Below are 25,475 nucleotides of genomic sequence, written 5' to 3'. Positions count from 1 at the left end.
AACAGAGCAATTAGTGAGGTAACTGGTTTGCCACGGGGCTCCCCGGCGTACAAAACAAAAGAGCTTTGCAGGGGGGACCTTTGCAACAGAGGGCTGCTTCTGAGTGGCTAAAGAAGCAGCTTGAGGCTTTGTTAGTGCTGGCTTGTTGGTCCAGTCTGAGGCCATTGTAGGGGAACCTGGATCCGCTGTAGTAGCATCTACATCTAATGGGGTTATACCATCCAAAGCAGTTGGCTTTGCTTGGGCTTTGGGGTTAGTTCCATCTGCAAGTTGCTTTAGCAGAGCTGCTAAACTCAATAGCCTTGTAGATTTCTAAGAAGCCTCCCACTTGCCATGGTTATAAGTAAAACTCTTCTTTGGATCTGAACTTTCTGCAATTATTGTCCTATGGTCTGATGTGTAAATGTAATTGAGGAAGTCACCCCCAAAGAGCTTTGTGAAAAGACCAACAATCGTGTCAATCCAAACCTCATCTTCAAGAGACCTCGAAATGCAAATAGTTTTCCTTAAAAAGACAAACAAAAGTCCATAGAAAGAAGGTCAAATTTACAATATTAATAAAGATGCTCTTAAATATCAAATGTAAAAATCATCTTGTTAAGAGTTTATTAATAAATAACACCGATGGGTCTTTTGGTACCTCAAGGAAGGGTTGGGTGATTCAACCAGTCATGCCTTGGGCAGTTGTAGAAGTTCAAAGCTTACAATATCAGTTTACTACACATGGATGATGATTGTTATTACATTTTGCTATGTTGTTGTTAGTTGTGGCTTTTGCACTCATAATGAAGTGATATGAGCCTTTGAGGCCTATAGGTGTAGGCTAAGTGTTTTTCTTACCATTTACTTTACACTGTTGAGCTTCAACAAACTGGTATCTGATCTAAAGCAGTCTCTCTGCATACCAATGAGTGAGATTTTGTTGACTGCAAAAACATAAGCAAATTGCATGTATACATGACCTGTGTGTGTACAATTCTTGAAAATTTTACGAATCCACTCAAAAGTTGAGAGCACACCAAGATCACAGTAAAGGCATGAAGAGTCGTCTATATCATATTTCACTTGACTGGAAAGAGATTTACTGATTACCTTTTAGGGTAGCTTAATCAAGTCCAGGTCGCCAAAAGTTTCAGTATAAGGTTTTGCATAAGTATTTTCCAACAAATAAGTTTCTTCACAAAACTATCACATGTATTATTTAACCTCCCCATGAAAGCATCACAAATTGTACTGACCCAGGGGTTTCTATAAGAACAGGCAACCGGCGAAATTTGCCGTCTATATCAAGCAAATTGATCTAAATTGGCTGCCTACTTTCTCCGAAATTAATAAATTTAGAGTAAAATTGAATTTCCATAAGCCGCCTACTTTGCAGTTTTTGCCGTCTGATTTAAAAACTTATTGAAATCTCTGCTGACCTACTGTATTTTGTTTGTGGGGGGGGGAGTAGCCTGCGAATCGAGCCGCCTCTCATTCGCACGTTTCGCACGTAGTAGCGGGAGCGAATGAGAGGCGGCTGTATTCACAGGCTAGGGGGGGAAGGCTTTTAAACAGATAAACACATAATATGTTGAAATCTAAGAGAATATATGAGACAGAAAGGGAACTCACTTGATTGGCCTTTTGAAGAAGAGTCATGGCTGGTAGCACGAGAGTAAAGCATCCTTTTCTCCTTGTGGGATGCCTCAAATCCTTGGTTTGAATAATTACGAAAGGAGCCATGTTGTCTCAACAACATTGCACTATGGTCCACTGTCAAGTGTACATAGTCTCCCATACCAAGTGTCACCCCAAAAAGGTGGCGCAGGAGAAAACCCCACAGTTTGCACTACAACAAGAAAGGTGGCATTTTAGTAATAATATGTATTCTGAAATTCCAGCAATGCAAACTTTATGCTAAAATAAGATAATTATTTCATTGAGATTCACCACTAGGACTGATTGAGAGATTTCATATCTTCATGGCATATATCTTCTTGCAATAATTGTGTGCAGACCTCCTCAATTGTCTTTCTCTTGAATTAGTAAGAAAATTGAAACAAACACATGTTCGTCATAAACAAGATAGTTCTACTCTAGATATATTTTACAGACCTTGACATCATGGATGTCGATTTGCTCCTGTTCATTTTCCTCAAAAACTTTGGTACGGTTAACATGACTTATGTCTTTCCACTCCTGAAAAACCTTTACGTAATGCCAAAAAAAAAAGAAGACAAAAGGAAACTTAGAACATTAACATGAAGTGACAGTATCTTGTGCTCTTCTAATTGTTTATTTATTCCTTTAAGCGGCCAATTCCCTTTCAAAAGCTAATGTATTCAGACATGTAATAGTGGCAGTCTTGTAGGTTGGTTTATGCCTTTATCAAATCTCGTACAGATTGACTAACCTGTCGAAAATGATCCACCTGTAACTGGGCTGCCAGGGTTACCATTGCATCATGCTCTAGTCTGTTTTTTTTGTTTCTGTGAGGAATTGAGTTTCTTCTTCTTTTTTGGAGGTTTTGGACATGAGGTACGCTCTTGAATTTCCAAGAACTTTTGCTCAATCTCAGATTGAATATTCTCTTCTCTGCTATAACAATCCTCCAGAAACCTCTTGACGACTGAAAAAATAAATAAAACAATAACAGGACTGGAGGATAATCAAATACATCTTAAAGCAACTTTGAATTTTTTTTTCATTCTACCCCAAACAAAAGGTTTACTTTTGACTGCCATCTTACCGGTAGCATCCTCCAACTTAACATTTTCCTGCATTGTACCAAAGTCTCTTGAAAAGACCCCCTAAAATTGCTTTCAAATACTGCAAAAAGTAAAAAGAATAGGAGGTACAAGCAAAAAGCCCCTCCATTAATTTATAAGCCCTAGAACCCCTTGCGAAGTTCTATAAGCCCAGGGCTTACAAGCGGCAGCTTATGGTATTCAAATTGATCAGGTCTAGAGACATAGCCTAAAGACCTAGGATAAAGTATATATTCTCTTTTATATCTGATGAAGACATTAGAAAATAGCTTGAATTTGTTTGGTACTATTTTATTTGTGTTTAAAATCCATCTCAATCTTTTAAAAGTTTATTGACCTGTAGTTATCTTGGAATGCAACATGACTGTTATGGTGTTAATTATAGCTAACGGTTGAAATAAAAAACATTAAATAATAACACAAATCGCCTTTAAGTGTATAAGATAATAGTTATTGCGACAAGCTAAGCAGACTTACTTGCCAATGTTAGCCTTTGATTGCAAGCAAGTTAGACATGCTTCATCAACTCTTCCAGACAAATGCTCCTTGCAAGCCTGCACACACACAACAGACGAATGAACCAGATATTAGAAAAATAATTATATGACGAAGATTGATTAATCGTGCACCACATGCACTTTCCAACCCGCTTTTGTTATCAAGTCTGTATGCATGCCAAACATTCAAACATGATCATGAAATAAATGGTACTTCAAAATCCCCCTTGACGATTTGGAAAATGGATAATTACCAAATATAATGTGTTACTTCCTCTCTTTAGTCTTTACCACTCTGGTACCAAATTTTTCTTTCCTTTTTTTTAAATTAAAACTGTCACATTTCTCCTAATCAACTCAGCAAAGGTTGACCTCTTTTACCATTAATGCATAGGAGAATATATTATCTGCTCTCGTTCTATGTATTACATGTACACTATTACAACTGAGGTGGTCCAATAAGAGAGAGTTGGGTGCATCCGTTTACTTACTCTCAAAGCTGTGCAAAACACACAGCATTCAACATCAAAGCCTTTGTTCCCTAAATGCTCCCTGTATGTACTTTCATCTTCTCCATCTTTCTGGATCTTCCGCATGAGAAGTAACAATAATTTGTAATCCAGGGTCACTACAATAATTAATTAAAGTAGACACAATTAGACAAATCAGCATTAAGAGCAATATTGAACAAGGAATGGAACTTCAACATTATGCTAGGTTACCAAAGTACATTATTAAGGCCATGTCCACACGTATCCGGAAATTTTTTTTTCCGCAAATATTTTTTTGCGGATGCAAAAATTTTCGCGTCCACACGCAGCGTATTCGAATCGTTTTCAGCCATCCACACGTATCCGATTGTATCCGGAAATTTTCTGATTTGCTCTAGTTCGCAGTTCTAAAATTCTCTCTCCATTCTTCTTCGAGCGATGTGCCACTGATAAAATTGCCCCACTATGCGCTTGTCCTTCTTGGTCGAAGCCAGAATAACAATCTCAAAACATCCTGTCGATCTCTAATGTATTGGTTGTGTAAATTTATCACAGCTGCATTTATCTGAACGCATGATATCAAACTAGAAATCAGAGCAACTAACAAAGAAGCTACAACCCGGCTTGCTGTACGCCGTGTTTGTTTATAATGCTCGCCGTGAAGACTGGATCCAAGAGAATGACGAAAGCGTATTCAAAAATTTCCGGATACGACCGTCCACACGTATACGTATTCGTATCGGATAAAAAAATTTCCACTCTGGAGAGCGTTTTCAAAAATTTCCGGATACGGCCGGAAAATACGCTGGATACGTGTGGACGCAAGCCGTATTCGTAAAAAAAAATTTGCGTTTTCACAAATTTCCGGATACGTGTGGACGACGCCTAAGAAACAGAAAAGACCATTCATTATTGTACTTCACTCTTATCTGCTGATATTTCCTAAAGCATAGGGTAATTGATAAAGGACATAACAGCTCTGCATGTTTGAGTTGAGTGGCTTTCAAGGGGTGATATTAGCAAAAACCTTTTTTACGAGACATTTTCATTTTCAAGCACGAATGTTCTCTACCTACCCAAGTAGAAGCCTTTGAAAATACACCAGAAGTGGACTGTTATCTGGCCATGTGACTTGTTCAAAAGAAACCACAAGGTTAACTTACTTATTTAATTATTAAAAGGTATAAACTATGACCACATTTTATTAACCTCTTATGTACTGTTTTAAAGAGACAACCCCCTCACTGTAGGAGTTAACAAAAAGATAACAGCCCTTGAGATATCTCGGTACAACTGCCATATTTTTCTATGAAAAGGGAAACCATTTGTACATCAATTTCATAATCAGTTAGACTATAGTCCATCACTAGATCACATTGTTCTTGAAATATCTCACAATTTCTCTAATCATGTAAACAATAAGAGCTGGGATACTAAGTAAGGCCAATGGCAATAGCAGCTGTGAAATCAGTTTCTGGGGTCTGTATTTCTCTACAGGTAACTATATGCATATTACTGATTCACAAAACATGAAAGAGATATTAAAAAATTCATACTTGTCATATGGAGGGTTGCCATCTGCCCTTAGGTCCTCTAAACTTATCCGCCGCAAGTCCACCAAGAAAGAACATTCCTTTTTTTACTTTTAACGGCTGCTTAGTACAGAACATCCCAGGGCCAGGCCTAAAAAGTAATGAGACAATACGACTGGTGGACAGGAATTTCCCTAAAAAACAACACTGGTTTCTGAGGGTATCCATCAAGGAATTTGTAGTCTGCATCCAACTTCTTTACTTTTTTCTTCACTGGGGAATCTTCTATTACAACAGGAGAGGCTTTGACAGTATTTTTACCTTTGACAGGGCTGTCAGTGAGATCAATGAGAGTGATTTCTGGAAGTGAAAAGAAAATGCAGTAGAGAATGTTGAGAATAGCAGTAAACATGACTCTTACTATCTTCAAGTAATTTAAGATGTAAATAAAGAACAACTAGCATCATTCAACTCACATGCAATTCCATTTCTTACTCACTATTGTCACTCTCAATAAATAAGGACCAATGGATAATATAGGAATTACTACATCATAAGCACATAGGCGTACGAGCCGGAGGGCAGTTTCAAACATTTTTTGAAATTTTTCAGGCAAAACACTCATTTGTTCGGACAACACACCTCTACCTTTGGAATTACAGTTTCATTACGCGTGAGTATTGTGAACGTGATTGTTTTTACTGCAATTTAAGTGCATCTGTATCCCGATTTCAACACTTGCACATTCGGGGATTGTGTAATTTTTCCGGCTGAAGGTTGCCGCCCCCCCTAGTCCGAAGGTGCCCATATGCCTGGGCATAAGCATGACATGGCATAAATGTAAGCATAAGCACAGAAAAATTAATACCTTTAGGCAACTAACTGCAATAATGTAAGATACTGTAAGCTTAAATGCAAAGGAAAAGGAACTAGCATGCAATCAAACGTTGGCCGGTTCCTTCCAGATCAATTCTCAAAAATAAATTCTGACAAAAATATTGTCTGTGTAAAAGACATGGAACTGCAAAATTGGGTCGCTACTCTTCAAGGTAAGCTAAAAATATATAATACAATACAACCAAAAGATCAAATGCACCTTGTGTCAGACTCACTGTCACTTTTGCATCTTCTTTCAGAAGTTCTGCAAAAACAACCAGGGATGAGAAATGAGGCGCTATTTACTATGCAATCAACAGAGCTCACGTTTGACACCATTCTCATCAATAATTCAGATCACGTTTTAATCAAAATGCGCATAACTTGTGTCATGCATCCACTTCTTCATTACAATGTGCACAACACTCACCTCGCCCTCTTTACTCTCTCCCCCCCAAAAAAAACATTGCCTGCTGTGAAAAATAAGCAAAAATATACATTCTTAATTACTGAAACTATCATTTTGGTGGACGGATACAAATTTACTGACAAAGATGGCCTAGATTTTACCTTCATCTGGGTCCATGATCATGGAGATCGATGCGGTGGGATCAGGGATGGATGAACACAAGACAATTCCGAGAGGAACTGGCACTTAGAATACAAAATGGCGGCTTTACTACACAGCATGACAGAGAAACGTCGCAATTCTTTCTTAATTCGGCCCATTTTCGACCGGAATTTAAACCTTTAAATGGGTAAAAGTTTCAATTTCATTTAATTTTATGCCTTTTTTTATTATCCGAGGCGATCCAAGTTGATCTGACCCGGACTGGTGGTCTGACTTTTGTACCTGGCTTAAAATGTCCTTATTGTTGAATAAAACTAAGTCGTGTAATTGATCATATCCATGAAGAGTGTTCAGTTCACTGAAAGACTCAAGGATAGTTTTATAAAAACCGGTAATTGGTCGAAGTATTTTACATTGTAATTACAGTAGGAAATTAATCCTCCCGTTTTTCTGAAGTAGCGTTCTGAAACTGTACACCAATTTTCTTGCCTACAGACAGAGTCCTAGTGATCCAACTAAGTTTGAGTTATTTAAACATTAGGCCTATATCAGTCATACGTATTCCTCCTTTATTAGTATCTTGGTATAGTGGTTTTCTTTTTATTTTGTCTTTCTTGTTTCTCCAAAGGAATTTGAAGCATTTGGTTTTAACTGAGTCTTTGATTCCTGCAGGGACAGAGAGATTTGATGTGGAATAAATTAGTTGAGATATCCCAAGGGTTTTGATTAACATAACTTTTCCAAAAAGAGTCAGATCTCTAGAACTCCACATATCCAGTTTTGTTTGCAATACTTCAGCTTTCGATTAAAATTAAGCTCATCATTTTCTTTGTCATCATATGAGAAATGAACGCCGAGTATCTTATGGGGCTACACGTCCACTTCATTCCAAGAGGGTTGCTACGACTGTTTGCCCATTTCCCAAGCCAGATCACTTTTGTTTTCTTAACATTTAAACATAAACCTGCTATCTTCCCAAACTTTTCTACTATTTCTAAGCCTCTTCTCACAGAGGCTAAATCAGCAGTGAATAATTTGGTGTCATCCGCAAAAAGTGACAGTTTAACATCATTTCCGAACACTTTAATTCCTCTGAATACTGGGGCTTGTCGGATTTTAGGTGCCAGGATTTCTGCTGAGAGAACAAACAGATAAGGGGACAACGGACGGCCCTGTCTCATGCCTTTTCATGGTTTAAACCAATTAGTTAACAAACCATTGTTAAGAACGGCACTTTCTATGGAAAGTGCTGATCCACGTTTTAACGCCTCTACCAAAATTAAAGTGATCCAACTTTGTCATCATAAATGGCCATTCAATGGAGTCAAAAGCCTTCCGGGAGTCTAACCATAATAATATTCCAGGTATATTTTGCACTTTGGTGTATTCCATCACATCTGATTTCAGCCTTACATTCTCTCCAATATATCTACATTTCACAAAGCCTGTTTAATCTGGATGGATTAGTTTGGGAAGTACTGGCTCAAGACGTTTGGCTATAGGTTTTGCTGCTATCTTAAGATCAACGTTTAATAATAATAATAATAATAATAATAATAATAATAATAATAATAATAATAATGCGCTTTACAAATAGTATCAATTAAACAATATAAATAGTATTAAAAAGTAAACTATTAAACAAAAATTAAATTATAAATATTACGCTAATTAATTCTGTTAAAAATTAAAAATGGTATTAAAGTTATTCTAAAAAACTACTTGAGATATGCTCTCTTAAAAAGGAGTCTTGAGTTTCCGTTTAAAAATGTCAATACTGTGTTCCTTCCTGAGTTCCAGAGGTAGTCCATTTCACAATCGAGGAGCCGCAGAGGCAAAGGCTCGGTCTCCGAGGGTGGGCAGCATTTTAACTGCCAGAGGTTTGAGCATATATCGTTAGATCTCAAACCATAGCTGGAATTCGGCTTCAATGTAGTTAACTCACGTATATATTTTGGGGCGGTGTCATGGAGAGCTTTATATGTGATTAGAATTATTTTAAAACAAATTCTATGTTTAATAATTAGCCAATGAAGTTCAATTAATAATGGGGTAATGTGACAGTATCTAGGAGCTCTAAAAATTAGTCTTGTCGCTGAGTTCTGTAAGTGCTGCAGTTTATGAAAGAGGCCGTTTGGTAACCCATATAACAGAGAATTGTAGTAGTCCAAGCGACTAGTGACGAATGCGTGTATTAAAGTTTCCGTAGTTTCTCGGCTTAGAAACTTCCTAATGCGGCTAATATTGTAGAGATAGTAGAAACCAGCTTTGCAGGTCTTCAATATGTGGGTATTCATGGTAAGATGACTGTGAAACCATGCGCCAAGATTCTTTATCGGTTCGAAGCCAGAAGGAACCACAGAGTCTCCGTCAACTAGACTGTCAATCATCACTTTCTGTAGCTGCGGTCTGGTGCCAATAAGAATAAATTGAGTCTTGTCATCATTGATCTTGAGCTTGTCTTTGATCATCCATTCCGGATGTCCTGTATGCAGGTTTCCATTGCAGTGACAGCCGCATCTTGAGTCGTACTATCATTCGGTCGAAAGGAAAGGTATAGCTGCGTATCATCGGCATAGCAATGCACTGTAGGTAGATGTTTACTGACGATTTCAGACAATTGACTGGTGTAGATAGAAAACAATAAAGGGCCTAAGCAGGAGCCCTGTGGTACACCAAAGTCAATGTCAAACTTGTCAGATCTTACGCCATCAATAATATTATTACCACTTGTTGAAATCTGTCCGACAGATACGAGTGAAGCCACTCCAATGCAGTTCCACTGAACCCAAACTTATCCTCAAGACGCTGAAGCAATACCGTATGATCAATCATATCAAATGCAGCGCTCAAGTCCAGGAAGACTAATGGCATTACATATCGATTAAGTAAGATGTCATTACGAGGCAGTCTCAGTACTGTTTGAACTGCCGATAGGCTGATTGCATCTAAGGAAAGAGCCCGCATGATATAATATGAGATTGTTTCCCAACAAGTCGAAAGAGAATTCAACAGTAAAACCGTCTTCACCAGGAGAGTTATCATTTTGGAAAGTTTCTAAAACCTTTTGGTATTCATCAAATCTCAAAGGACCTTCTAGGCTATCGTGTTCATCGTCTGAGAGTTTAGGCATCTGTAGATTCTAAGTAAAGCTGTCCTACATATCATCGTTGAAAGGTATTTGTGATGTAAGTAAGTCTTTGTAGAACACTTCAATGTGATTTAGGATTAATTTTTCATTATTTGTGGTTAAACCATCCTGAAGTCGTAGTTCACCCATAGATTTTGTTGTTGTAATTTCGTTTTCCTAGATTAAAAGAATATTTTGTTGGACGCTCTCCATTCTCTATCCAGCAACAATTTGCCCGAAACATAGCCTGCTTTCCTGTGTCTTCGTAAATTGATCAGAGTTCTGTTTTGAGGTCATCGTACTCCTGTAACACAAGATGAACATCATTACAGAATAAATTATTGCAAATAATAACGTCCAAGTGGTCCAATTGTTGTTTGATTTCTTTTTTTCTGAGATATGACGCCTTAGCCTTGTATTTTGCATAAGAAGTGGTAGCACTTCTTATTTCCATCTTGATCATCTCCCAAAAGAGCCGTTTGTCCACTAAATGGCTGTAATAGATCCGAGCTTCTGCGTACGCGTTCCGAATCAAAGCGATTTACTGCTCATCATTTAACAGGGTGTTATTAAATTTCAACAGACCAGGGCGTCGAGGGGTTTCACTCGACCATGGCAGTGAAATATAGATCGCATTGTGATCTGGTGCTATGGCATGGTAGATTTCGGAATTCTTAACACTTCTTGTAAGGTTTTTGGCTACTAAAAAAATCGAGTCTCGATTTCATCCTTAGGCTTTTTGACTCATATGTAAACTTACAAAGCTTTGGGTGGCATACCCTTTGGATGTCGACCAGGTCAAACATGTGCATGGTTGTCAAAACGAGGTTACTGTTATTAGACGGTTTCCATGACCTCCCTCCAATTTTGTCTTTTCTTGATAGTGTACAGTTCCAGTCACCGCCTACAATGAGTGCTGTGAGTTCTGTTTTATTAATGATACAATTTTTGAGTTCTTGCATAAACTCAAGTTGATTACCCTGGTTATGAGGTGCGTATATATTGCATAATGACGTTTATGCTGTATGTTATTATCAAAGCCGCACATAAGCTCTGCACAGGCCGAGCTCAGTTTGATGAGAACAGAGAAGTTGGGTGAGAAAGTAAACTATGGATTGGCAAATTTTTGGGCACATGAGTGGCCGTTTATTAAATCAATAGAGTGTACAGCATTTATTTTCCAATCACTCATCCCTAAGGATGACCTAACCCTTTAAACGACTTCGTTCTCAGCAAAGGCGAGGGTGAAAACCGCCACAGCCCGGACGCAAAAGAGACTGGGCCACCCCACCCAAGGCCAGTGCAACGCCCAGACGGAGGCTTTTGTACAGACTCAGCTAAAGAAAGGCAAAGTGAACGAGGTCACTAAAACTCAGAGCAATGAGATTGGCCCCTGCTCAAACTCAACGTATTTCAAAGATACTCAACTATGTTAAATGACTCTTAGGCTTTAATCAATGACATTGTCCCCTGCTCAAACTCATTGTATAATAAAGATACTCAGCTAAATAAATGACACTTAGGCTGTAATCAGTGAGATTGGCCCCTGCTCAAACTCACTGCATACTTAAGAAAATCAACAGAATAAAAATAGCACTTAAGGCTTCATGAGATTGGCCCATGCTCAAACTCGCTGCATGTGAAAGCAGAAAAGTAGAGATCCAGCGGAATACAGGAAGGTGTTCACTGAGGTTTTGGATAGTAGCTGACTGATTATAGGGAAGGGGTTCTTATGTACTCTAGGTAAGCATTAGACTTCCGTCGCGCAAAGTGTCTAGTCTGAGAATCTGAGAGGCCCTGAGCTGCAGCCCATGAGGCAGCCCCTATCCGGAAGCTGTGACTTTTGTACAGAGAAGTTTCAAGACCAGAAAATTTGGGCGCCTGATTAAGGACCTGGACAAATTGTACTCTGCGGACAGGGGAGTTGTCGGGCCAACAAAATTAGGGGCAGGGAAACACCTCCTTTAACACTCAAATACTCAGCAATAGTAGTAACTGGACAAATCAGTTGAGCTTTATGAAGTAGAATATCAACTGGTTGAGTGGGATTGCTGTGCTTAAAGAATCTCGTTGTTAGTTTTATGGCACAGGTGTCACCGTTTGTGGATTTTAAAAAGGAAAGTTGGTTCAGTTGAATAACGTTTCTGAAGGACTGACCGCTACATAATGTAATTTCTCCTACCCGGAGGGCTTCAAAGAATGCCATGGTACACATGGCTTTCATTAACTTCCTATGGTAATCACCTGATACAGTGCTAGAATAGGCAAGAACGATCCGTTCCAATAAGGGTAATGTGATGGGAAGTCTCGGGTCTGCAACAGAGGGATTTAGCTAACTGTGGAACATTGGGTGGGGTCAGGAAAAGAATCTAGGCGATGAACGTAACCAATGGCCGAAAGGTAGGTGTACACATCGGATGTCGAATATTTGGATTTGACTAAGTAAGCTATGAATAGGGCTAAATCATGTGGGCTAACTGGAAGAGAAGTTGGAATTTCCAAACTGCTCGGATAAAAATTGCCTAAATATAAACCAAGGCCTCTGATAGGTATGTAGTGAAGAGGTACTGATGGACCCTCGTAACAAAGAGCTCAGGATTTCCCCCAGTTCTGTGGTAGGAGGGGTGGCGGCACGACAGATGGACTCTCCTCTACATTGGAGGCCAATGCTTTTAAGACATGCGGAGGAGTTGAAGCAATTCCTTGTCTTTAGAGGTTTGCTTATTAATCACATGTACGACATTCTTGTCATCTGTAAAGAACAAAACCCGTCTATTGGTTAAGAAATTTCCCCACATTCGCACCCCTAGGACTATGGGGAAGAGTTCAAGGAAAACGATGTTTTTATGAGTCCAATTGCTAGGCCACTTGTAATTCACCCATTTTTGAGGTCCTGAGCTATGCGAATGAAGTGGTTAGGTTGCTTAACCCCGATCGTAATGTTGATTAGGCGCTGGAGAAAAACTCGGCCAGGTACAATAACACTGCGTGCAAAATTAAGGAAACCGATGAGCGATTGCAGATCTTTCAATGTCACTTTTTTACGTGACACGGTGTCATCAATTGCTGACAAGCATTTTTGGATTTTTTCTCGAGGAAGCCTGGCTTCAAATGTTACACAATCTACTTCTATACCCGCAAAATTCAAGATATGATAAGGTCCTTCTGTTTTCTCTTGTGCTATAGGAACCACTAGGTCGTTGCAAAGATCAAGAAAAAGAGCCAATTGTGATCCACAACCCAAGAGGGACTTATCAATGATCACAAAATCATCCAATATGTGGATAATATTTGCCTATACCTAGCTTGCGACGTGCTATCCACTCTAAATAAGAACTGAATTCATGAAAATTATGACATGAAGAGGATCAGCCCATCAGCAAACATTGATCAACGTACCATTTCCCTTCCACTGAAACCTGAGCAGCTGATAATCAGAACGGTGAACCAGTAGGATTTGGAACACACTTTTTGATGTCTGTTTTTGCCAGTTTTGCCTGTTTTTAACATAGACAGAGAAATAAGAGCTATGGTGCCTATTTTACAACTTTACATTCATCAATACGTTGTTGAGAAATTATCTTTGATACTAAGCATCAAGCTAAAAATGTCTGACCTGTGTTGGCCCATTAAAGGTATAATTAATTTACAATAATCAACAGTTTACACATTCACTGCATGCTGTTGTTAATAAACATAATAAACATTAAGTTAAAAATTGAAAGACCAGCTAAGATTTTTAAAAATAATGCTGTTGTTTTATTAAATATCAAGCTGAAAATGTCTGACCTGTGTTCAACAGCTTACACATTCACTGTATGCTGTTTTTAATCAATACTAAGTTAAAAATTGAAAGAACAGTTAAGACTTTTAAAAATAGTGCTGTTGTTTTATTAAATATCAAGCTAAAAATGCCTGACCTGTGTTCATCAGTATACACATTCACTGTATGCTGTTATTAATAAACACTAAGTTAGAAATTCCAAGACAAGCTAAGATTTTAAATAGAGCTATTGTCTTAATAAATATCAAGCTAAAAATGTCTGACCTGTGTTCAACAGTATACAAATTCACTGTATGCTGTTATTAATAAACGCTAAGTTAAAAATTGAAAGAACAACTAAGATTTTAAACAGCGCTGTTGTCTCAATATATATCAAGCTAAAAATGTCTGTCCTGTGTTGGCCCATTAAGGGGTGTCTCGAAAACGTAGACCACAGACCTCGAAAACGCAGACCTCGAAAATGCAGCTGACCTCGAAAACACAGAGCTGTCAAGAATTGTACTTGTAGTAGATACAAAATTAACATTTAAAACGCATGATCAGATGAACAGCAATAAAATAAAAACAAATAAAATAGAATTTCAAATTGAGAAAACAGCCGCCTTGCATAGGAAAAGGAATCTTTATTATTTTATTTCGAAAGTAATGCACTTTTCTCTGAAATAACAGACAACATGGAGGAGTTCAACAAAATCAGTTTATAAACGACAAGATTACGAAATAAGTATAAGAGGCAACGTAACAGTAAAAATGCTTGTTTGACAGTTTAGCGAACAACAACAAAAACTGCATTTTGACAGGAATGCCAGGCCTTTTGAACAAATCAGTACTTTAAGTTTTATTAGCAGCCCGCATTTTGATTACCTTGAGCTATTCGCGGGTTGCTATTGTCGTTACTATTAATTAACACAATGATACCATAATGTAAACAAAACTTTAACCACTGTTATCACTATCATTTACAAAATCTTCGAATATAATGTATGTATAAATACATATTAAATTATGGTATATTTCTGTAACGTCTCTATTTGAAACCAAAACTGGCAACTGGAAAGATAGAATTACTGGTTAAAAAGAAATATAGCGAAAACCAGGCGAATACTTCAAAACACAAGACTGCTGATATCAAAGGTAAGCTATTCACTTGTTCGAACTTGAGGTCCTTAAAGATTGTGAGTCAATGTACAGAAGACCAAGAGAAAAATACAAGGCATCCCAGGGTGGCCCTTTTTATAAATTCATCTCATGGGTTTTGGGTTTACGGTCTTCTGTACCGTTATTCAACAGGAATTATGTTCTAAGCATCAACAAAAAAATGTTACAACAGGGTCTATAACTTATCACTTCATATAAAACTTTGCAATAACTCTTAAATTTTCGTTGAAAAAGCCTACTTCAGGTCACGAATGACACGATGAAATACTTACATTGGAAATCTCTTTTCATTAATTTTGGTGAAATTTTATATTAGCATCACTAAGTATTAGTATCGTATGTCTTAAATTTGATTACAATGTCGATCTTCGCCTCCCAACCCATTTAGGCCAAATGTATCAGTATTATCCAACTTAGTGTATGAAACGAAGGCAACTGCCGGGGTAGTTTCTGCCATTTACCGCAAACCCATACATAGTTAGAAGGAAGGTTATATACTAAGGTAATGCTCAGGAAAGATAATTCTGAAGTGTTTGTAGTCGCGAGTCATTCTTTTCATATGCACGATTTATACTAACAGAATTAACAGAATCACAGTGTCTAAATGGACTTGGTATTTGTATTAAAAAGTCTTTTTCACAGTCCTGGCTGCTGAACTCGACTACAAACAAAAGCAAGGCACAGTTTCCTTATAACAGGGCGAATAAAATTTTAACATGTTGCGCTTTGGTTCTCTAAGTCAAGTTCCCAATTGAGGAGGTCTAAGTGTGACTTTTAAAGACGAGAGCTCGCCTCAGGGGGTATCTGCAGCAACAACGAATTGTAATAAGGAAACCGGGTTTTGATGCAGCTACCCTTGACACAGTAGTATTTTGTCGTGTACTTTGTGGATGGAAGTTTGCTGCCTGGTTGCTGGGGATCCAGATAGGACCACTTCTCCTCATCTAAAAAACAAAGAACAAGCGACTTGTTTGTGTGGTGGATCTCGGTAAATGGCCGCTCGTTTGCTGACTGGCTTGTGCCTTGGGTGACCTGGCCCGACTTTGTCTCCAGGGATTTTTGTGGCCACCACCTTTTTTTCCTTGAGCATCTTTTGTCGGTTCGACAAGGGCACTCTTTGAAGGAGCTTTTTGTCTCAAGGATTTGCGCAGAAAGGCTAAGTGTTCCTTCAGTATGGCTACCTTCTCGGCAACGCAGAGAGTGTGCTTGCATAAGTTATTGTACTTGTAACAAGGACAAGTACAAGTTACGTGATCACTGTGAATGAAACATTCGTACATCCCTTTCTTGCAATTTCGAGCTCCCACGAGATACTTTTTTCGAGAACCAACTGTAACAACAGCCTAGTTTGAACAGCATCTTTGCAATTGAGTAGTGCCTCTGCCTCCTTGACAATGGTGGCAACTAAGCCATCTGTCCAGTTCTTCAGGGACTGCAACATGCTTGCCATATCACGGAAAATTCTTTGAAATCTGGTTGCTCAGCGTCAGCTAGACTGGAAACCAGAATGGTTTTTCCTGTCAAAGCATCTTCAATGGACATCTTGTTTAATTTAAGGACGTAATCTGCGCTTTGATTTCGGTTAATGTTGAACCATTTTTCCGCCGAAACTGCCAGGTGTGCTGCAAGGTCTGCCAGCTCGTATTCTTCACTTAACCCACATATGGCTAACTTTAATTCTTCTTGTTGGTGCCTGTCTACCGCCTCCCAGACATCTCTTGTAAACTGCAGCTTCGTCAAATTAACTTTGCTTTTGTCATTTTTTCCATAGCTTCTTTTTGGCACGTTTGTTGTTGATGCTTTCGGATTGGTTTGTGTAGCTTTTCAAAGGTATACCAGACGTATCAAGTGGCATGCCTGCCTTTTGTCGAGGTGTCGCTATCATTTCTTCTGCATCATTTTCTTGTGAGCATTCACATAGTTCCAAAACTCAGGGGAAGTACGTTCAGTTATCTTTAGTTCCTCTCTGTCTAGCGATCCTCTTGCCTCCGACATACGGTTCTTCAAATCTGGCTTATCTTTCGCATCCAAGATACCCCTTCCTTCCCCCCTTCCAAAGAGTACTTCAAGGAAAAACTTTTGTTCTTGTTGTTTTTTAATCCCGAGCTTGTGAAGCTTGTACCAAGAGTTTTGGTAAAAATGTCTGAAACACCTTAATCCAGTTGCGTGGCGCATACCTTCGCTCAAGGGAGAGTGCAGAGCCTCTTCTCCGTCTGTTATAAAACCCTTTCCTTTCTCAGTGAGACTTGGTGTGTTCGAAGCTACAGCGCAAACTATCTTGCTGTAAACACCCTTCTGCTTGCTGTTTTGGATTGCTGTTGGTCCTAGAAATACTGGGGCTGTGTCAGTTCGCTTGGATTTTAGGAAGAGGTGCTTGTAGATAAATGGCATCACCTCAAATTTTCCGAAATTGAATGTAGGGTCCACACTGAGCGGGTGACTCCGTATCTCCGAAGTACAAAATCTTGATAGGTCTACAGTCATATGAGGCTTGGAAAGTACCCATAGATCCTCCAGAACATCGTGGTGTTTAAGTATGATTGGCTCCTCATGGTGTTTTGCGTACTAGAAGAGCTCTTCGACTTGATCCACTTTTTTCATTTTGTGTTTGAGATCGTAAAGCTGTTTCTTGGACCTCGGTAGCTCTCCAGGTTCGCAAGCAGCTAAGACACCACCTGCTGAAGTTGAAACATTCTTTAAGGCCACAGACGCCAAACTTGAAGCAAGTTATTTCTTAATCGCTTCCATAGAACTCTTTTGGGTCGGGTAGAATGGCTTTTTACCGCTCTTACTGTTTCCATGGGCGGGCACATCAAAATGAAGCCTTTTGCAATCCTTATCTGTTAATGGGCACTGCAGCAAACAAGTCAAATTAACAATTCCTTGTCCCTTGTCCAAGAGGAAAAATATAGAACGACAGAGACCTGCTTTGTTCTTTTTTGAGTGGACTTGTACATGGAAGTCGTTGTTACTACCTATTTCTAGCTTCCTCTTCTCCATGATTTCCACGTGATTAGTAGAAGCAACTTCCACTGTCCACATAGCCACTCGTAATGTGACGGGATAAAATCCATTCATATCGCTCTTGACATCTTCCCAAGATCTTAGTTTGCTGACATCTATGAGAAACGACATGTTTCTGCGAACTTGAAGAGGGGTTTTATTACATTTTTTCTCGTTTTCCCAAGCAATATTTTAACTGCTTCCTTAATTGTGTAGCGTCTTTCTTACCAGCTTCGAAAATGGGCAAAGCTTTATCGTCGCCGTAGAGCAGAGAGGGGGATGTTGATATTATGCTAGGTACTGTAAAACCAGAAGAAACTTGTGGAGGTTTGTCCTCTGACTCTGCAAAACATTGAATAATGGAGTAAGTCCTTGCACGAATCTAAACCCGCACAACAACCCAACTGGAAATTACATAAACAAGTCAGAAAGCAAAGAGCTTTGGATAAACCGCCGTGTGTATGTTTCAAGTACTTGGACGAACCTGGTTTTGCAGCGGCTTGTTAAGGTTTCTGTGCACCTTGATGAAAAATCCGTTCATCTTCACCACCAGAATCAGAGATCGTGATTTCACCATCACCCTGTGTGTATGAAAAAAAAAAGGGGTCAAATTTCTAGTAAAAGGAACAAGACAAGACACAACACGTAGCTACATACTGGTCCATCAAAATGTGAAGTCTCTCTCTCCAGGTCAATTACTTCCACGAGACAGTCTTGTTCTGGGCGAATTAGTAGTGGATCTCTCGGTAAAGTCTTCTCTACAGTCTCTATTGGCAACTTTGGGAATATGCACACTGAACTCGCTACTAAATGTCTCTTCAAGACGAGTAGAATGCGCTTCTGGTGCGTTGGTACTCAGATAATCCTGTTCTTCTTCTCTGGGACGTTTAGCAACACTGGGGCACTCTCTAGGAACGTTAGTGGCATGCTTTCTAAGAGAAGTTTCCTGCAAAAAACAAAATGAGCGCGCTTAAGTGCAACCAACCAAAACGCCGTAATCTCTCCGCAACGACTATTGTGTTTGTTCCAGCGGACATCCCAAAAATTCTGGGCCGAGTTGCTTGAAGCATGGTTAGCGCTAACCCATGTTAAATACCATGAAAACCTATAGATTTTAATACCAGTTAACCAACGGTCAGCGCTAACAAAGCTTCGAGCAACTTGGCTCAGTACTGTAACTCTCTGCAATGGGCACTTAAGTTCGCACAAGGTGACGTTTGTAACATTAAGTAAAGTTAGATCAAAATAAATTTCCATGATATAAGCATGGCAAGTTATGTGATGTAGGTATTTTAAGGAAAATAAAAACATTTTACAATCCGAGTTTGAGGTTTGCCTGTTAATAACGGACTGAGTTTTGACTGGACTTTGCAGTAAGGATAAACACGGTTAGTAAGATATTATAATTTATTATATCTCTGGGGTTAATTGGGCGCACGGGAAAGGAAACTTTCAAATTTAGTGGGCCGTACATTTGAATGCAGCCCACAAAATAGACAAATCAAAGCGCGCGCACTACCTGAGAGATGAGGCTTCGCATTTTAGGCAGCCAGTAAGCTCAGCTCGCACTCATTGTTTAACCAAAGTGAGTTCTAAGCCGTGTTGAATTTCGCCAAAACTGATTTCAAAACATTTTTTGCTGTTAACACTACTAAAGAAACCTTTGTTTACAAAATATACGCTACTCGTTCAGTGTAACGCTATTAGGGAGCCACTGAATTTCTTAAACAGCATCCTAAACTAGCTACGATGACAAACCTTTACAAAATTGACCAAAGGGGATCCTATTCAGAATGGGTAATGCACAAGTATACCAGTCATCAAATCAAAGGCCTCTATCAAAAATCTGAACGTAAACAATACTATGAAAATACTTCGTACCATTTGAATATGACCGAGAACGTGTGCTGTAGATCCACTATTGATGTCAACAACGATCGTCTTCTTTCCCAATGTGAACGCAGCAGCAGCATGTGGGCTTTGAGGGCTTGAGGGTGTGTCATAGGATTCATTGGCATCTTCTAAATAAAAAACTTCTGGTTGATGGCTTTCAGCACCACATGGTGGATTTATTGGTAGCCGCTCTTTATCGTTTCTGGGACGCTTGCTGCCTACAGCAGAAGGATCCATCTCTGCACTGGCATTATCATTTCGCAGCTGGGGTAAATTCCAAATGGTATCTTCAATGACCTTAGCCAAGGCGCCAAAAAAATCACCTCCAGCTCTGTGTTCGTCCAGTAATCTATCTGCGATCTTTACAGAGGTGAATGCACAAGCATTTGTTGCCTCCTTTGCAGGAGCAGATTCTAGTTGTACGGGGCCGTCAAGATCGTCATGTTCAGCAGTTGCCTTGAGGAGGCGAGCTGCCATTCATTGGTCAAAACATTCTGTAGCTATACCTTGATTAACTTTGAAATGCACTACATCAACGTTTTCAGAAAGGCCGTCACTGCTTCGTTTCAGAATCTTAGCTGCTTCCTCTAAGGGCATTTGATGATGGCGTTCAAAGTTAACTCACCTGCTGTAAACTTCCTCCAATCCACACCACACCCTAGCCCGTTGAACTTCATAATTTGTATCAGGCAAGGGATATTTCTTCTGTCTTAACAGTCTCTCCAGGGAACTAACACAACCTGCTGATCGGATTTCTGAGCAATAGGGAAATTTAAGGCTGGGGTTAATCATACAAAAGAAGATCATACCCAGAGCCCAAATGTCGGCAAGGAGTAAATCAGGAATCGAAGCACCAGATATCAGCAACTTGTTGAGAAGAATCTCTGGTGCCATAAAAACCACTGTTCCTCGGTCGACGTTCATCATTTTATTCTCAAACTCATTAATAATTCATCAAGAGAAAACAAAGAAAATATAAAATTAGACAAAGGTTACTTACCTGCAGGATAATTGTGATTCTCTGAGTATAATGCGTAGCACTAGGGATTCAGATTGCATTCTTTCACGGCTAGTCACCAGGTCATCCAGATCAAAGATCTTTGTTATGCAAATCACATCATATAAAAGGCGCCATGTGGTCTTACGAGTTGTCTTTTGAGCAGGCAATTAAAACAAAGGATGCGCAAGAGGCACCCTGTAGGGTGGGCTGTAAATAAAAGGGAGGGATCTGAATCCCTGGTGCTACGCATTATACTCAGAGAATCACAATTATCCTGCAGGTAAGTAACCTTTGTCTAATTTTATATTCTCTTTCGTATAATGCTCCGCCCTGCGGGATTCAGATTGCATAATTCAAAGCAGACTCCCGAGCGCAGTAAAAGCAACAAACAATGTTTCCACACTGTCGACTTTATTCAAATTACAGCAATATAACAAGTCTAACCACTACTGTGCAAGAACAACCTGAGCAAAAGAGCCCACTGGCGAAGTTGCTCTTTCATAAAACTTGGCAAAGGTGCCAGCATTTTTCCAATCAGCAGTCTTCAAAACAACATCTAAAGGTACTCCCAAACTGACTGCTTTCAAGGTTGAAGCTCCTCTAGAACTGTGGCCTTTAAAGATACTGGTGTCTATCCCAGCTAATGACAATACAATTTTAAGCCATCTTGAAAAAGTAGAAGATGAAATAACCTGATAAGATTTGCCACAAGAAACAAAAACTTGTGACGTATTAAGTGACTGTCTTACACTGGCAGTTCTTACTATATAATGTGACAATGTTGAATGAACACAAAGCTTTTCATTCTCTGGAAAAGCTGGTAATGAAACTACAATAGAAGACTTCCCAGGTTTGGATGATTTCAAAAGACTTTTAACTACAAACTGGGTGCCAGAGGCAGATGAGTACATAAAGTCAATACTCAAAGCTGACAATGTTTGACTTCTCTGAGCAGAGACTAACGCAACTAAAGCAGCTGTTTTGAGTGTAAGTTGCTTTGTATCTAAGCCAGAAAGAGGAAACCATGCCTCCAGATATTTCAACAAAATATTGACATCCCAGGTAAAACTATACCTAGGCTCAGCTGGTCGTACATGAAACATCCCCTTGAGTAAACGAACAATAATAGGATGTTTGCCTAAGGCATAACCATCCACAAGTAATAACATGGAAGGCAATGCAGATCTGTAAGAATTAATGGTACTATATGACTTATTATGGTCCTCAAACTGTTCCGTAAGGAAATCACAAACTGTCACTAGATCTGCTTGAAGAAGATTTCTCTGTTTCTTATCACACTAGCAACAAAAACATTTCCAAGCCGCCGAATATTGCTTTTCTGCTCCTGGACGCCAAGACTTGAGCACATAGTCGGCTGCCCGAGGATACATGCCACGCTGCTAGGCGCATTACATCCTAGAGAGGGTGCAGAATCTCCTCCTGAGGCAATGCTAGGAGCCTGTCCCACTGAGGTAGAAGGACTGGACGCTGAACTAATAGTTGCAGAAGCTGTGTATACCAATGAGCAGTTGGCCACCAAGGTGCTATAATTATAGCATCGGAGACTTCCTCCTTTTGTAGTTTCAATAGAACTCTGCCTTAAAGACTGAAAGGAGGAAAAATATAAGGCTTGAAATCCTTCCAACAAAATGAAAAAGCATCAACAGCCCAGGCACCTGGGTCTGGAGACTAAGATACATAAACTTTGGTCTGAAAATTGAGACGCGAAGCAAACAGATCTATGTCTCTAACAAAAAAATGACTGTGTGACCCACATAAATACAGTGGGGTGGAGTTTCCACTCAAGACTCCGATTAGATTTTCGAGAAAGAGAATCTGCCAGCACATTTGAACTGCCTGGAATATGATAAGCCTCTAACGAACAATGAAGCTCAAGGCACCATTCCCAAATGGATTTTGAAATTGCATGGAGACTAGGAACCATGCCCCCTAAATTGTTAATATATGCCACAGCAGTGCTATTATCACAAAAAACCTTAATGAGGCAGTTATGTGAATGAACAAAACATTCCACACCAAAACGAATGGCAGAAAGTTCAAGCCAATTAATATGCATAGTTTGCTCCTCTGAGGACCACAGACCACTTGTTGAAACTCCATCACAGACCACCCCCAGCCTTAGAGGGATGCATCAGTAGTCAAGGTAACAACTGTCGAAGGCTTCTTAAAGCAAGTCCCATTATATAAATGGCTGCTTGAAGCAAACCAATGTAAACAATCTCTGGCAGATTGAGACAATTGAACAAATGAATTATAGTCCCCATCATTATTACTCCAAGCTTCTAATTTACATACTTCGAACTCACGGTAATAAAGCCTTGCAGGCTTAATGGCCAGAAAAGAGGAAACAATCTAATAACATGGGCCAGCTCTCGAATAGAACATTGGGGTTTTTCCTACAAAGACAAAGCTTGCTCTTTTAACTTATTAATCTTCCTTTCTGGAAGAGAAATAGTCATCTCCACGGAGTCAATTACATAACTGAGGAATTCAATCTTCTGAGAAGGAATAAGAACGGATTTCTCTTTAATGATAATAAATCCAAAAGATTCAAGAATTTGAATAACAATGGCTGATTCCTCTAAAGAAAGTTCACGAGATGAACTAATAATGGCCATATCATCGAGATAGATGACCAGTCTTATTCCCTTGTTACAAACTGCCCCAACAAAAGGCTTTAAGACTTTGGTAAATACTCTAGGGGCAGAAGAAAGCCCAAAGGGCAAACAAATGAATTCATAAAGAGTCTAGCTCCACTTGAATCTCAAATACTTGTAATGATCCGGATGTATCGGAATGGTAAAATAAGCATCCTTAAGATCAATTGTAGTAAAATACTCTGCACCCGAGAGAAGGTCCAGGAGAGAGTTCAAACCCTCCATCTTGAAATGGTGATATCGAACAAACTCATTGAGAGGTTTCGAATTAATTACGGGATGAACGACATAAGGAATAACAAACAAATTAGAAATGAACTGTTTTGGAGCAAACAAAGCATGCCTAATAGCACCTTTTTGAAACATCTTGTGAACTTCAAGGTCAATTAATTGCTTTTCTTCTTCAGAAAAAACAATCTTGTTTGGCTTCTGAACTCGATTTGGTTCACAAACAATCTCAATCTTATAGCCGCTCACGGCTTGTAAAACCCAACTATCGGATATAAGATTACTCCAAGAAAGAGGAAACCTCGCCAAACCGCCACCTACCTTAGGATAGGCGTTTAGGAGTTGCGAGTTCACTGCTGTCTGGACGTTGTACTGGAGCTCTTCGGAGCTTGACGAGGGGGTGATTGGCTTCTCTGAGAAGGAGGCTTGCGGTATTGTAATGGCGCTTGAAGTTTAAATTGCTCCTGCCATAATTTGCAAATTGACGGTGATTGCTCGTTTGGACACGAGGTTTCTTGAAGTTAGCATTAACAGACGACGAAGAGCTCGTCTTATGTCGTTCACGACTAAAGCTTTTGGCTGCTATTCGCTTAACTTGTGAAATGTTGCGAATACTCTGAGGCAATTTGTCGCCAAACAGTAATGTAGTAATAGGTTGGAACTTGTGACACAACGACTTGTACGCCGGAGCCACCTCAGACTTTAACAATTCCCTCCGCTTCATGGAGAATTCATAAACAGAATTACCCAGAAAGCTAAGAGCATCAATGGTAAGATCATAAACATCATTTAAGGCAATAGAATCCTCCTTACGTTTTTTGGCATCAACAACTTTACTTGCTAATTGCACCACCGGCGTAATTCCTTTAATCAAATTCTTCTGGAACGCCTGGAAGGAACACTTGCGGTGTTTTGTCTTGTCTTGTAAATCATCCCATAACTCAGGATTCACCCGAGGAGTTTTGAGAAACTCACAGTTTTCTGGACGAAGGTATTTCTTCTGAATTGAAGCAAACTGCTCTTTAGCAGGCTTTTTCGTGCAAGCACTGTCGACAGGTTTAGCGACACCTTCGTTCACCCTCTGTCTGCCGTCCTCAATGTCTTTAAACAGGTCCTTGTAAGGCAACTCGCCCAATTCGAGGCCGCTATCTTTTGGGAGAATGCCCTCGGTAGGGTCAAATTCACTTTCGGCAAGGAGAGCATCCTCTTCCTCAGGGCTAACGTTGAGAGCCATATGCGGATGAGCGCTAGCAAGTAGCGACAAAGTATCCGACACTTTAAGCATCGAGCTCGTCAAAGTATCGAGTTTAGACTCGAAAGCTTTAAACCTGGTCGCAACCAGAGTTTGATCTTTGACTTTTTCATCACGTCTACTAGTCGATTCTTGGACATGAACAATAGACACACCGTCAGCAGACATGATGCCCTGGCTTTGCACGCGAAAAAAAGGCAACTCGTAAGACCACATGGCGCCTTTTATATGATGTGATTTACATAACAAAGATCTTTGAACCGTGATGACCTGGTGACTAGCCGTGAGAGAATGCAATCTGAATCCTGCAGGGCAGAGCATTATACGTAAAAGAGAATCACTACCGTGACCGTGGTTTGGATATGTGATCCTGATAACCATAAAATTTTGCCAACTTTAGCCTTAAATTTCTCCAAGAATTATTGATCATTTGAGAAGCCATATCAAACACTCGAAAGTGTGTTTCATCAGATATCCAGAAACACCTCGAAGTCGTTTAAAAAAACTTGGCTTCGCCTCGTTTTTTTCAACCTACTTCTCAGTGTTTGAATATCTGATGAAACACTCTTCCTCGTGTTTGATATATTACCTAGTGGGAAACTTCTTCCATTGTCATACATTCCATTTTGATT

The 25,475-nt window shown here is 39.5% G+C and overlaps 1 protein-coding gene and 2 pseudogenes across 1 annotated transcript; all 3 read right to left on the bottom strand.

Annotated features, from left to right (window-relative positions):
- Positions 1-1,549: 1,549 nt before the first annotated feature.
- Positions 1,550-16,239, bottom strand: LOC146460070 (uncharacterized). Its single transcript, XM_085088787.1, has 10 exons — positions 16,104-16,239; positions 15,644-15,733; positions 6,717-6,800; positions 5,592-5,630; positions 3,739-3,875; positions 3,232-3,304; positions 2,732-2,811; positions 2,396-2,611; positions 2,098-2,190; positions 1,550-1,831 (listed from the first exon to the last, which is right to left on the bottom strand). The coding sequence occupies exons 1-10, from the start codon at positions 16,237-16,239 to the stop codon at positions 1,550-1,552; spliced, it is 1,230 nt and encodes a 409-aa protein (XP_084944913.1).
- A 4,626-nt stretch (positions 16,240-20,865) lies between these two features.
- LOC146460069 (uncharacterized) lies at positions 20,866-22,076 on the bottom strand (annotated as a pseudogene).
- Positions 22,077-23,941: 1,865 nt separating this feature from the next.
- LOC146460068 (uncharacterized) lies at positions 23,942-25,011 on the bottom strand (annotated as a pseudogene).
- Between the last annotated feature and the right edge of the window lie 464 nt (positions 25,012-25,475).

The sequence above is a fragment of the Pavona decussata genome, unplaced genomic scaffold (genome assembly GCF_977016875.1).
Source record: "Pavona decussata unplaced genomic scaffold, jaPavDecu1.1 SCAFFOLD_215, whole genome shotgun sequence".
NCBI classification, from domain to species: Eukaryota; Metazoa; Cnidaria; class Anthozoa; order Scleractinia; family Agariciidae; genus Pavona; species Pavona decussata.
The sequence above is the reverse complement of the archived record's forward strand: the minus strand, read 5'-3'. Positions and strand labels throughout refer to the sequence as shown.